At 47.9% G+C, this 14,159-nt stretch overlaps 1 protein-coding gene across 1 annotated transcript in view; it reads left to right on the forward strand.

Moving 5' to 3' along the window:
- Window positions 1-4,234: 4,234 nt before the first annotated feature.
- The window catches only part of HUNK (hormonally up-regulated Neu-associated kinase), a gene marked incomplete at both ends in the record, with an annotated part of 54,378 nt that continues 44,453 nt past the window's right edge, over window positions 4,235-14,159 (forward strand). The window contains one exon of the mRNA XM_080612899.1: window positions 4,235-4,495. Coding sequence (XP_080469025.1) covers window positions 4,235-4,495 — 261 coding nt within the window. The remainder of the gene's footprint in view (window positions 4,496-14,159) is intronic.

Consider the following 14,159-nt stretch of genomic DNA (forward strand, 5'->3'; position numbering starts at 1 on the left):
CATGTTTCTGATAGCTGAGTGGGAGCCCTGACCCTAAACAAAGGCACATACCTCTCTCTGTCTGTCTGTCTGAAAGCATATTCCTTTGGGCAAGGGAAGGGTCCTTTTTGTTTTGCACTGTGTGAGGTTCCTCCCTTCCCCAGATGGCACCAGCAGGGAAGCAGATGATGAAGGCCTATGGTCTCAGCTCACCTCTCCTATGCCACGAAGGATTTACTGACCCTAATGTGCATCCCTTTTTGGGCATCTGTACTTAGAGACGCCGAGGCTGGCGCGGGGTGGCTGAGGCAAGCTCTATGGGCAGGGAGCGGAGGATGCAGGCCTGTGCATGCTGAGCATCTCTTGCTGTGTGGCACATATTGCCATTTAAATGATGAGCTGGTCTCCTGCTGCTAACAAATGCATTCTTTACCTTACAGCTCTTCCTGCCCAAGGGCACACTGTCGCTGTTGAAACAGGGCTACGCCTTTGCTCTCTGTGCTCCATAGCTGTGTGAATGGATTAGCCAGAAGCTGCATCCAGGTGTGTCTTCCAGGATTTTCTTGAGCAGCCATGTTTCCTACTTCCTTGTTCCAGTTACCTGCATAGGAGACACTTGGGAATTCTCGCATTATCTGTCTGAAGCATGTATTTGGTCTATTACAAGAACACCTACATAGCAAATATAGTTGCAAACCCTCTTAGCATAGTCATATCTTTAAAAAATATAGGAATATAGCCTCTCTGCACCTGGAAAGCAGTATGTACAAACATTTTATTCTTCTAATGTAACTGCAGTACGTATTTTTATCTTTTTCCCCATACAACAATATTGTTAAGAAGCTCACACGTATCAACCTGACTAGGGAAGTCTGAGACATGGACCCAAGCGCACCACTAAACTATCTCACCTTGCCCATTGTCAGTGTTCTGACCCATGCAAGGATTGGGTTGCCTTCTCTGAAAATGCAGGGATGGTCCTGGCAGCTTCACACTTCCAGCTTTGATTTAGGAAACTTCAATAAAGTTCTCTCCTGGACCACTCAGATTTGCTGGGAGCCAGATTTATCAATCCCAGTTGATTCAGGAGGGTGAAAATGGTCTGATAAAAAAGGTAATTTGTCTAGGGATGACATTGGCATGGCACAGTGTGGTACAAGGTTACCTGCATTGCCTCACTGTGCACTTCCTCTTCAATTTCTCTGGTGGCAAGAACAGTAGAGGAGTTGTCTCAAACTTCCTGGCGCTTTTAAACAGCCTGAATCCCTTCACCAACCCTGTTCACTGCACAGCAGCACAAGCACACTGCCACAGCATTGCATCATGGGGGAGAGCAGGGGTGAAACCAGTTTTGCTACTAGGGTTTGTCATGTCAAAGTGCCCCCCACCTACAAGGAGCACAATTTCAGCACAGCAGCCGTCAGTTCAGGCAGTGTATCATGATCCTGTGTCCCTGCACCTTTCCACAGGGGACCAAAATGCTCCTAGGCTAGTGGCAGATTGGAGAACGTGCAGACTTTTGTTTGAGGTGGCTGTGTACTGTGATATTTGTAAATGTACCCAGAGCATGGGATGAGTGTATATTTTTAAACCAAAATATTATTTATTGCCTTTGGAGCATTCCTGTCTCTAATTTCTGCCTACTGGGACAATGCAGGATTTGTTTTGTTTGAAATTTCAGCTGAAAACATATATTTCATTGAAAGTGGTGATACAGTCAGTTCCAGGGTTCTTAGCAATGGAACCACACTGTGTTTAGCCATTGGGAATAGATTTTTGAGGGGTCATTAAAAGTGTCAGGGAACCCGAACTCAGTTAGTGGAAGGTGGCCAGCTGAGCTCCAGAAATCCACAGAGTGAGTCTGCTTCCCCAGTTCTCCTTCCTCGTATTCTGCCTTGTAGTAAAAGCCTTTGTCCCACACAGCTACCAGCCACCACCTCCATGCATCCCACTCCCTCCATTTCCTCTTCTCTTCCCAGCAGACTAAACGCTTTCATACCCTTGCAAAGAAAGAGAAGGGGTCTGGATAAGGACTGCTTCTAAGTGTGGGAGGAGACTGGCATGCCTCCTGCCATGGCTGGGCCAAGAGAGCTGACAAAGAGCATTTGGCTTGTGTGGACAGGGCTTGTTGCCCAACTGCACTCTGATCAGCCCGAGCCTCAGGAGGTGGCAGGGCTCAGCACCTCCAACAGCAATGCCTCATCCCACACAGGTCGCCTGAAGCTCCTCACTGCCAGCCTTCCTGGGCAGCTGCCCATCTTTTGCCTAAAGCCAGACCTGGGTATGTTGTAACCTGCTTAACTATGGCTTGGGAAGTCTGGACTGACACTGGGGAGACTACATGTTGTTATGCGTTACAACTGGCATGGTAAAAACATGAAAACATTGCTCAGCTCTGGCTTACATTAGGAAGTTTTACTAAAGCAGGGATGTCAAGGAAGAGTGGTGTGGGAGGAGCACACGGCTCATCAACCCCTGTGCCAGCCAAAATCTGACTGGTGATGCAGTTAGATGATTCAAGCAGAAGGACCAGCGGGATATAGTTCTCCTACAGCGAAGTGACAGAAGTGGCATCAAGACAGAAGCGAAGGCTAATGGACAGCAGCGTGATGTAAAATTAGTCTGACATTTTTAAGGAGTAAAAGAAGAGTTTAAAGCGAGGTGGCAGAGTGAGCATGGCGAGCGCTGTGCTCGCCAGCCCTCTAGTGGGAAAACCCGCTTCACATGGGGCGGGAGTGTGATTGCAGCAAAGCTCTGAGCCGGTTTTGATCAGGTACTACCGCATCGTTCGGGGAGGTTTTGCTGACACAGGTCTCATCTGTTAGAGTACGCCTGATTTCTTCTTTTTTTTTCCCCCCCAAACTACTACCTGATGCACCTCCATGGGCAAGACTAAAACCACGCAGATTAAGCTTGAAGATGAATAGGGGTCCTTGATTACTTTCTTGCTGATGCCACGCCAAAGATAGGTTGTAGATTAAAATCCTTATGAGCCATGAGGCGTTTCAGTGAATTAACTGTTCTATTAGACCTTCCAACGCATGAGCGTTGCATGATGGTTGCTACCATCACTGGTCATTGGAAACTCGAAGCAGGGTAGAGCATCCTTGACCATCAGCAACTAGATGCGGTGTAGCCCTCCCGGGTGTCTCACGTCCCATCCCTGCTCTCCCTCCCTGAGCGCCTCCTTTTTGCCAGTGAAGCCTCCGGGAAGGGGGCTGGCCAGTGAAAATGGCAATCTGCTCCTTTCTTCTCCCTCTCTCCGGGGTGGGGAAGATCGATGGGGAAATGACTGTCCCTGCGGCGAATGGGTGCCCAGATCACCTCCCGTCTCCCGATCCACCGGGTCCAGGCCGATGCAGACTGCAGGGGGTAGGGAGGGAGAAGCTTTGCCAGGACCCCCGCACCGCAAAACAGGAGGAGGAGGAGGACCGTGGCAGAGGAGATCCGACTGCCGGGAGGGATAAGCTGGAGAAACGGGTGGTGAACCCGCGGGTGGCTGGGGGGGGAGGGAGGGGGAAGCGGATCCCGCTGGAGAAACGGGAGAGGCGGTCACGATCTCTTCGCGGTAGCACGTTTCCCGACACGGGTGTGAGAAAGAGTCAGGCGCGCTCGGGAAGGAAGGTGGGGGAAAGCAGCACAAAAGATATTCTCGGGCAGCAATAAACAGAGTCACACCGAGCAGACTGAGTCACGGCGCTGCCCGGGAGCCGGGACTCCTGGTTTAATTTCAGAGAGGGATGCATTGCCGACCCGTTTTGGGGTGCAGGGGAGAGGAGAAAGGAGGGGCCAGCCGGGTTTGAAAACACCCAGGTTGCCGGGTTTGGATCGCATCTGCTCCCGCCGCGTGAGAGCGGATTAAATTACCGCAAATTCAAACTGAATGAGCCCTTTCCCCCTCCCTCCGCCAGCCTTTCCTTCCCTTCCTCCCTCCTTCGGTCTCCTCCTCCCCACTCGGCGCGGCAGCCTCACGCCTGCAACCGCTGCCGGCGCGGGGCAGAGCGGCGGCAGGAGGAGGAGAAGAAGGAGGAGGAGAGGCACTGGATCCAATGAGGGGCGGCAGCCCGGGGCACCGCGCCGCCGGCTCGCTCCAGCCCCGGCCCCCCGCCAGTCCCGCTCCGCCCCCCGGCCCCTCCGGCGCCGCCGGGCCAGCGGCGCTTTCCCCCGAGCAACTTTCTTGCCCGCCCGGTGACAGCCCCGCGGGGCAGGCGGCGCGGCAGCGGCAGCAGCAGCGGCAGCACCGGCAGCACCGGGCATGCCGGCGGCGGCGGGCGACGGGCTCCTGAGCGAGCCACCGGCGGTGGCGGGCAGCGGCGGCGGTGGGGAGGCGCGGAAGGCGGCGGCGGGAGCGGAGGGCAGTTTCCTGGCCGCCTGGCTGAGCGCGGCGGCGCCGCGGGAGCGGCTCCGGGACTTCCAGCACACCAAGAGGGTCGGCAACTACCTGATCGGCAGGAAGCTGGGAGAGGGCTCCTTCGCGAAGGTCCGGGAAGGGCTGCATGTGCTCACCGGAGAGAAGGTACCGCGCCCGGGCCGGGGACCCTTCGGGTGGCTGCCCGCACCCCGGGGGGGGTGGTGTTGAAGGGATGGTGGTGCGAGATGGGTGTGTGGGTCTGTGCCCCCCGGAGGACTCGGGGCTCCCCTCAACTTGCCCGCGGCTCCGCCGCACGCTGCGGGCGTGTAAACGGCGCTTCCCCTTCGGTTACTGAGATTTCCGTGGCTGTAATTCTGCTTTCCTCTTGGAATACTTCAGCTGCCTTGACCTTCTCTTTTTTCTTTCTTTTTTTCTTTTTCTTCCTTGTTTGTTTGTCATTTATTTTCGGTCAGAAGTGTGTTTTTAATGATGAGACTTGTATCGTTGAGGACCAGGCGCGGTGCGCAGCCCAGTCGCGATATGTCGCGTGTGTACACAGCTATACACAGGTACTTCTCGCTCATGAGAGCGATGGGAAATGCTGCTGCGTGTGTCTTCAGGAGGGTGTACAGCTCGGGCATCAGAAGTTGATACCACTGCACTGCAAAAGATAGGAGATGTACTATGGGTGGGTTTTTTCCCCAGCATGCTGGGAACAGAAGTCCGCGGAGGCTCTCTGCTTTTCGTTTGTTATCCAGAACGCTTCAGTGGAGGCTTTTACCCATCAATCAGGATATGTCACAACCTCATAAGGAGTAGTGGGGGCTTGGCTGGGCAGGGAGCAGAGCAAGGCAAGCTGGCTAGGGTCAACCTCCCTTAAGAGTTGTGCTGCTCTTGTTTGAGCTGTCTGACTTCTGCCTCTGTTTTGTCAGATCCTTAACAGGGCGCTACCCGAAGCGGGACTTTCGTTGTTGTTACTGAAAGCTTCTTGGACCAGTGGGGCTAAGTACAGTGTAATTTCCTCCAGCTCCAGCAGCAGTCTAAGCGTGCTGCTGTTCAGATTGCATCTTGGCAGCTTGCGTTCCCGCACCCTTGGATATTTTTTTTCTTTTTTCATTCCAGTAGATTTGTCATGGAGTGAAATTTAATACAGGGCTCTGAACTTCATCATGAGACAAGTGATAAGGTCTGCGATTATTATCATATAGGAATGCAAAAAAAATAATGCATCTTTGCTGTCTGCTGTTACCAAGCGTGTGCTTCTCCTTGGTAACAGATACATCCAATGATCCTCCAGTTGATAAAAGGCACATGCACACACACGTCCTTCCCACCTCCACGTTTTTGGATTGCTACATTTATCTCAGTCTGTTAAGAGGGGTAAAAATAAAAAGACCCACCACACGCCCCTCTGTCTCAGCTCCCAGGCCTGCTGCTTTCTTTTTTTCTCCCAGTCTCTTGAATAACACACACTGTGACAAAGTGACAAGCAGAAACTCCAGGAGAATCACACTGCCTTCCTACTGAGCCCTTGTGTCCATCTTTGTAAACAGGCATGATGGGCTCTGAGCTCTGTCTGACCTGATCTTGTCCTGGTTTGAGTTAATGTCTAGGAGGTGAGGAATAAGTGATTTGCTTCAGGTGAGGTCCTATCTCAGAGAGGGTCCTCCCTCTAGCCAGAGGGGTGAATGCTTTCCTTCCCACCATGACCCCACATGAGCATTTCGCCCTGAGCAGAGAGCTTAATGGACATTCAGCTCTTCTGGGCATCTTCCTCTGCCAAGCTTCCGCATGGCCTCCAGCCAAAGGCAGCTGAAACGTGCCCAAGCTGGCTCTGCTTCACAGCTGCCAGCAGCTCTGCCTACATGGAGCCCACCATGGGTGACTGAGCTCTGCCTGCGATATGAGGAACAGAAGAAAAACATCTGCTTACTCGGATGCCTTTCCCTCAGACTGCAGGCCCCTGTCGTAGAGGAGGCTGAGGCTGGCAGGGGCAGGAATGGGATTGGGAGCAAAAGCATGAGGTGGTATGAAAGTGGGGGCCGACTGAGGTCATGGGAGGAGGTTCTGTGAGAAGGGGACATTTTACGTTAGAAGTGGTTTATCTCCATGGCAAAGTACTTCCACAAGAGCATTGTATTACATGAAGGGCCAAGTCAGCTGCTTAAGCTACATTTGTGCCTTCTGAGGAATTTTGGTGAACAGCAGACCACGTGCTGGAGAGTTAGGTACAACAGTGCCAGCATCTGAGCTCAGGGGACACCGATGCTCAGCACAGACCTTCTCCTCCAGACATCAGGTGACCAAAGCCAGCCTGGACTTAACGGGGCTGTCTGAGACATGGCATCAATAGCTGCATGTGACAGTCACCTGCTTCCATCTCTTCCTACCCATCTCCGTCCCTAAACTTCTCTTGTGTCAGTGACACTGTGTTTCTTCAAAGTCTCTCTGGAGGAACAACTCTGTAACAGCCTAATGCTGTATCTCCTTCCATGGGGTGAGCCAGAAATTGGCCTTGTATAGTCTTCCAGTCTGCTCACTTGCAGAGGAAAAGTTAACCTGCAGGAGTGTATACTTATACACTCGCTAGTGGAGTTCAGCAAAGCAAAACGTGGAAACAAAGCCGTCTCCCGTGAACAACTTGCTGGATCAGTGTAATTGCTGCATTTTTCTAAGCTGATGTTTTATGAGCCTATTATTGCAGGATTAGTGCCTGCATCTATTTTTGAAAGCAAACAAGAAAAGAAAAAAAGAGATCTGATTTTTGTCATGTAAAGTCAGGGCAAGTTGAGCAAGGGCATTGCCTAAATTTCAAGAAAATTGCCATAATAATGTGAAGTAGAGGACTTACTACTAATGTCTGGCAGCCTGGGCCCTTACGGTCACTGAAATATCTAACTTCAGTAAGGGGGGCCCAAACAGGTTTTGGTTTGCAAAGACTTTAGCAACTCCAGAGGAGTTAATGCGCATTATTGTTTCAGAAAATGGTGTGTTTAGCAATGAAATCTGTGGATTAATGAGTCCCCAGCTAGGCTTGGATCCATCACACTGACACAATGCATTGTACAGAATCAAGGCAATGCAGGGTGGGTGCCAAAAATCTGCCATTACCTCACCCTGAAATTGTTAGAAGCTATAAAGGTCTTCAAGGGAGCATGAGATGTTATATACTGTGGGCCAAACACGAGTTACTTCACCAGCTGCTTCGAGGGCAGTTTGATGGACATTGCATTTTGAGTGACCTGTGTGGGACGGGAAGCAGCAGCTCCTATGAGCACCTGAGCACGAGAGGGTGAGCTGAGGTGAGGTTTCTAAACCTTCCCAATGAATGTCCTTAGCATTGGACTTTAAATCAGATCTTTTACAGTACTTCTTGTGGTTTATGTGGCCATAATGTCAGGCATGTTATTATTTTCTGGGCTTGAAAAATGCTTGGTAGTGCCTGATGCAATTATGTGTATTTTAGCTGAGCGCAGGAGAATGTTGAACAGATTATTCTTTCCATTGCTTTTGAATCTAAGTATTGCAGCCTATAATCTGACATTTTTGGGTAGAAGGCTGATTTGTCAGATCAGCTCAGGCAGTCTGTATAGCTAATCCTAAGGAAACACAGTTCCTCTATGAAGAGCAAGCCAATTTAGCTTCAAATTGTGGCTCTGAAACCCCGCTGAGTTAGCTGTATTTAACTAACTTTGGGAGCCTGTGCACAGTATATATACTGTAGGATTGTTTCAAGCCTTCTGCGTGGGGCTCATAAGGGTCAGTTGCCAAACAACAGGAATCAGGCAGAGGCAGGTACCACAAGATAATAATTTCTTGCATTTTTAGAGAGCTGAGATTACGTTGCCATCACTGAGGTGGGGGTGGTATGAGGCTCTGTTCATAGACTGAATAGATAGAGTTACCTGCTACGGAACCCGATGAAATGTCCAAGTAATTGCTTGTAGCGTTGTGCAATGTCAATGTATCAACAATACATTGAGCAAAGTTGTTATAAACACACTTGAACTGATATTACATTTAACTACTTTTAGGTGTAATCTTTAGCACTACGATAAAAGAGTCAAGTTGAATCATTTGGTTTCTCATCCACCAAAAAATTTGTTTGTGGTTTTATTTAGCTCTATTGTTAAGCTTGGGAAAGGTACGGTTTTAGTTACAGTTAGTCAAGTGGCTTCTGCAACAGTGGGAAGTAGCAGCTAAAAATACAATTTACCAGCTGCTTCTATGAAGGCAAAGCAATTAATATTGAAAGTGGCCTTTTCACAGAGAGTTCATGTTCAGAATGCATTTCTGCATAAAAGTGGCTAGAAAAAGAAGAAAAAGAAGTGTATTTGGGCACCCTGGGAGTGCTGGGGTGGGTACATGTGCAGAGCAGCCACCCTGCAGAGAGTTGGCAATGCCTCTTTCGTGCCTGATGGGCTCTCCTAGAAGGAAGGAGGTGTTTCTGAAGGGTGCCTGCACAGCTGTTGCCTGCTAGTGGGATATTGTGCTGTGTGCATTATACAAAACTACACACTGGCACAGCAGGCATGTTTCTGTGTGCAGACTTTGTACCTTGACTTCACCTTCTTAAAGCACTTTTCCATGAGCTTTTACCACTGCAGACCGCTCCGTCCTCTATTTCTGCTAGGATGGAGGGGGCAACTCTCACCTCAGCTTGTCAGGACCTGTTATCCAAAGCAAAGGCTGGGGCAACTCGTTTTTCACGATTTCTGTCTTTTAGCAAGCATTTAAGAGAATATAGGCAAGTGGACACAGAGAAATATGGACAAAAGTGCCAGTAGACAACAGCAGATGTTACAATGCCATCCACTGTTTTCCTGTGTCTTCCACCACAGACTTCAGGGAATGGAGACTTGGTGGCCAAAGGCCTCTGGGTGTGTTGGCAGGTGAGATCTTGCCCCATTAATGCCCTTGGTAACCGTGCCTCCCCTAGTAACACCACTGCTCTTCATTTGGAAAACCAACACTGGTGAGGGCTTCCCATTGAGGGCTTCTGCATTGAGACTTGCCATTGTCAACCTTGTACATATCTCAAGACCTAGGGTTGCTCAAGTAGTAGAACTGGCTTAAAGCCTCATATTCAGATATAGTTCTTTCCCTTTGTCTGATTTCCAAGTCTGGGGAGCCATGAGTGTGTGTGAGGTCATTTTTGCTTTCAAACCGTCTTGCCAACCAAATGGGCCAGGAAGTTGTTTCACTGCAAACTAAAGTTGAGTTTCTAAGGTGGTCGCTGATGTCTCAGTTCAACCTTTTCCTTTTTTTCTCCCCCAAATCTTGGGAGGTTGAAGGTAAAACTGTGAAACTTGGAATGCCTTCATTGCTTTCAGTGTCTCAGAGGCTAAAGCCACAGGATTTTAATTTGAAATTTGACCTCTTATTTTATGTTCTCTCTCCAGTAACACTTGTACATCAGTTTTCTAGATGTGTTTGTTCTTTCACTCTAGGTATTTAATTAGTAGTTCTCTTCTTACCTGTTTCTCTATGTATTTTTATATTTTATTTCTAATCAGAAGAGCTTGTTTTGAAAAGTGCTTACTGCAGATCTGCACAGTGGCTTTCTCACTGGATGGTGTTCACTTTTATTAACAGCAGCCAACTGTTGCACCTGGATGATGTGCCACTCTAATTATATGCACTGAGGGAATAAAATGAGGGTGTTTCTGCAGCCTGAATTTTGACACTTTCTTGCTCCTAAGTGTTCGCTTTCACAGCTTTGACACTATTCTTTTCACAGAGGCTTGTGTGCTTGTGCAGATGCATAATTCGTGTTGAAGCTACTAAACATACGGTTTTGTTAACATATGATACTTCAGAAAATGATGGACAGTGTCATGGCTGCAGTACCATCAGTGAGGACCAGAAGATTGCTGTGTCAGCATCGCGTTCCTCGATACGTGTTATGGGTATGGAAGGATTTGAGCTTAAGGCAGAATAAAGCCACACTGCTGACGTACACCTCCCTACTCAGTTTGTTTCACCTGCTAATAGTTTGTTTGTCTGCAGAATAACCAGTTGCATCAGGCACTTCTTAATAAATCCATGCTCTTCCCTCCAACCCTTTTCTGTGTTGCATACTTGGTGTAATAGACTTTAATAGGCAAGAGACCCTGTTCATTAGTGCAGTCTGTCTTCCAGGAAGATTGCTTAAATATTTTCAGCTGTAGCTTGCAACTTGTTCTGCAATGAGCTGAATTGATGCACATGTGGCAGTTCCTTATCCTCTTGAGATAATCTGCTTTCAAGTTTACATTCAGCATTTTTAAGGACATCACTAACAGTGCATGTCAGCAATGTGCTGCTTTTCGTACAGACTGTAATAACTTTAGTGGCATATGCAAGATTGAGGGAAGCTGAGTGTTTAGGTTGAATTTACACCAGGTGTAGTTCTTATGCCACACTCACATCTGGATTCTTGTATTTGTTCTTGTAAGTTTTGTATTTTTAACATATTTAATGATATGTAAAGCTGTATGCCTGCTTTTGTAGGCACATGTTACCTAGAAGTGTCTTGGTAATTAACACACGACTTGCTTTCTACATCTTGTAGTTTGCTTTGTCTCCTTTTACACCCATGAGCTGGAGAATGCTCCTGTAGCTTCATGCATTTCAGCAGATGTAACGCATTAGGCATCTTTACCACTGCTCTCATGAGTTATTTGTTCTGCAGTTGGGAAAATGGAGGTTATTAATGAGCAGCTCTTACACTTCACAAGGATATAACCCCAGAAGGAAAGCAGCTGTGAGATGGTGTGACAAACCTTTTGGTGACTGAATTGTAACAGTCTGCCTAAAACCCAAGCTGTTGTGTTGTTTGAACAACAGTATAAAAATGAGCTGAGAGTTTACATGCTGACTACACAACTCTTCAGGGTTATGGAGAAGCATCTAAAACTGTCCAGAGCCAATGACTGGATAGAAACCAGCCAGAAGATTGCAGTGTTGGTGCTCACGTAGCAGATGGGATACAACTGAACCCAACCAAACTGGCTATATTCAGACCATCCCAAGTACTCTTCTGCTTGCACTGTAGCAGCACTTTGCATTACTTCAGTTCCAGATTGGCTTAGCTATTATTTTTAGATAAGTTGAAGAGCAAAAACCCAAGACCCTCGATTCTTTGGCTCTGTAAAACAATTTCTGCTGTGCTTCTGCAGTGGTTTGTCTGGTGGCTGATCTCCTTGAAAGTAAGAACTTCATGGTGCCAGTGTTTTTGGTGGGCTGATGGAGGTTGTGCTGATGAAGAGAACCAGGTAGGTTTTTCCAGAAGCTTTATTGGAGTAAGAGAGAAGCCACCGTCACAAGCACGACTCAGGGGCCCATGCTAGAACAGGGGTACCCCTTTCTAAGCTGAAACAGTGAATCACTGCAAAACCTGTGTGTTGATCTGCATTTAATGTTGGTGTTAGCAGGGAAAGGGATCAAACCTCATCCTCATGGAAATGGTCTGGAAGAAGTTACCATGGTCCTGCAGTGAGACCACCTGCAAAAAATTAACAGAAAGCTGGTGCTGCCCTTACCAAAATCTACTTTTCTGTGAATGCTTTGCTCCGCTACTGCACTGCGGAGCTCTAGGTCGAGCACCTTTAACACTAGGCTCAGCAGGGCTCTTCTCATGTGCAGTGCAAGAGCAGTGCTACTGGCACTATAAGAAAAATCACTGCAACAAAGAGAACTAAAAAAAGCTAAGTTTTATATAATAAAGTTCCTTTGCTCTCTGCCTGTTGTGGAAGATTGTCATGGAAACATTTTTTTTGAAGAATAATTTTATTTTCTCTGAATAGTGTCCATAGAGCTAAGGGAGAGAACATATTATTTATATATAAAAACTTTATTGGAGACACCTTTTTCTTGGCTCCGAACAGTTGTAAATGCTTTATCTGCTGTGTTTTAAATCGCTACAAAGGAGGATATTACCTGGGTCTCAAAAGCAGTGGCTCTTGAGGTTTTGTTTGTTTCGGGCTTTTTTCTTCCTTAAAGACATAAAGCTATGTTTGTGTTGAAGTGCTTTAAATTAGGGACACTTCTTCTTTAAACTGAGTTATGCATTTGATCTCTAAAACAAGACATGGGAACTGTTTAATATGGAACACATTACAAGGCCATGATCAGGAAAATGGGAAGCGGCATTAGCCGCCAGGTTTCTCCTGTAGGGTTTGGTGTTGGAGGAATGTCATTTGGTATCTCACTCCTCCGCTTTTGCTTCCCCACATGTAACCTGAGATCTTCATCCATCTCACTGTGTCAGAAGTTTTCACCATTAGCAAGGCAAGTTCTGGTTTATCAGAAACAGCTGGATGGGGTACGGTTCACTTGCAACCAGGACATCAACCGTGCATTGCCATGCCTTGGCTCCGGTGGCTGCCTCTTGTCCTGACAAGAAGGCCTTATTAGGGCCACATCTGGGTCAAGGGGACCTGTGTTTGTCATGGTGGCCTCCTCCAGGAGGAGTTGTGAGTAGCCATCAATTTCTGTTGATGCGAAGTAAGGACCTTGCTGGTCTGAACAGGTTTTCCATCTGCTGCAGTGATTGCATGTCAGGGTCCCCATGCGCTTGTGTGATAGGCCCTGAAGAATGTCTTTCCTGTTAGCTGGTCATACCTTGAGTTCAAAGAGTTTTCACATTAAGTGCTGGGCAGTGTTTCGGCATGTCAGTCTTTGCCTTATGAGTGGCGGTCAAAAAGCCCTTTTCTGAAAAACAGCTAATATTTGGAAAGTGATACTTGATGTGCATTTTACGTGTCAGTGGCAGGACAAACCCATCTGTCCCAGGCATTCAGAGACACTCATTCTCCTTGCAGAAGATGTCTCCAGCCTGGAGGCTGGTTTTGACAAGCTCACAAGGATTTCTTTCGGAACCTCTTTAGTGCATCCTGATGTATCTCTGTGTCTGGCTTTCTGCCACCACTACTTCCATCAGTCTCTGCATAATGTCTCTTGACTTGTATAGATATCTTTAGAGGCCAAGGAGGTAAAAATCTGCTTCTCTCCCTCAAGGGATGCAGTTACAGCTTCCCTGTTAATTAGCTGACCAAGAGCGCACTGAAGGGTCACTGGAATTGATTTCTTTCCACCAAAGGCGATCTCCTTCATGACCAGCTCAAGACAAGCCATGCATTCCTTCCCATGGATGTAGCCAAGCAGGTTCCTGCTTCCCAGGCTCCCTGGCTGTGCTCTGACGCTGTGGCATCCTTGAGTTGTACAAGTTCTGCTGGTTTGGGCATACATTACTGAGGAAAAATGCAATTTGGGGGAGGTGGTTCTTTTCAGGAAGGCTGGGTAGGGGCAGAATTGAAGCACCCCCCTTGCCTCAAAACCATCTCCTGATGGTCACTGTGCTCTAAACATCTGGCCATTTCAGGGGGAAGAGGCACTAGCAGGTAAGAATGTGTCTTTCAGCTGTTTGATAAGGAAATGAAGCAGAAGATGAGGGGAAGGGGGCAGCTGGCTTTATGGAAGCAGTGGAGCAGAAGTATGTCCTGGAAGGGATAACAGTAGTTGTCTATGAAGTATGGTATGAAGTTACCCATAAATACGATGTGAAGTAAAAAGCTTGTTGAAGATGAATATGGCTGAGAACAGCTCTCCTCCACTTAAGCTGCTCTATGGAAATGGATCACATCGGACAAGGCATTAGGCATAAATCAGCAACTATCCTCGCTCTGTTTCCCTTCTTCCTGACCAAAGTAAGAGGAAAGGAGAGGAAGAACTACAGAACTGTGGGGAATACTGTACCAAATGGAAGGCAGAGCGTGAGGAAGCCCTGATAGTCTTAAAACCTTCCTGTGGTCTGCCATTGCTCATAGCATCGTGGGAGCAACCCTGT

The sequence above is a fragment of the Psittacula echo genome, assembly GCF_963264785.1.
Source record: "Psittacula echo genome assembly, chromosome: 3".
Taxonomy (NCBI): domain Eukaryota; kingdom Metazoa; phylum Chordata; class Aves; order Psittaciformes; family Psittacidae; genus Psittacula; species Psittacula echo.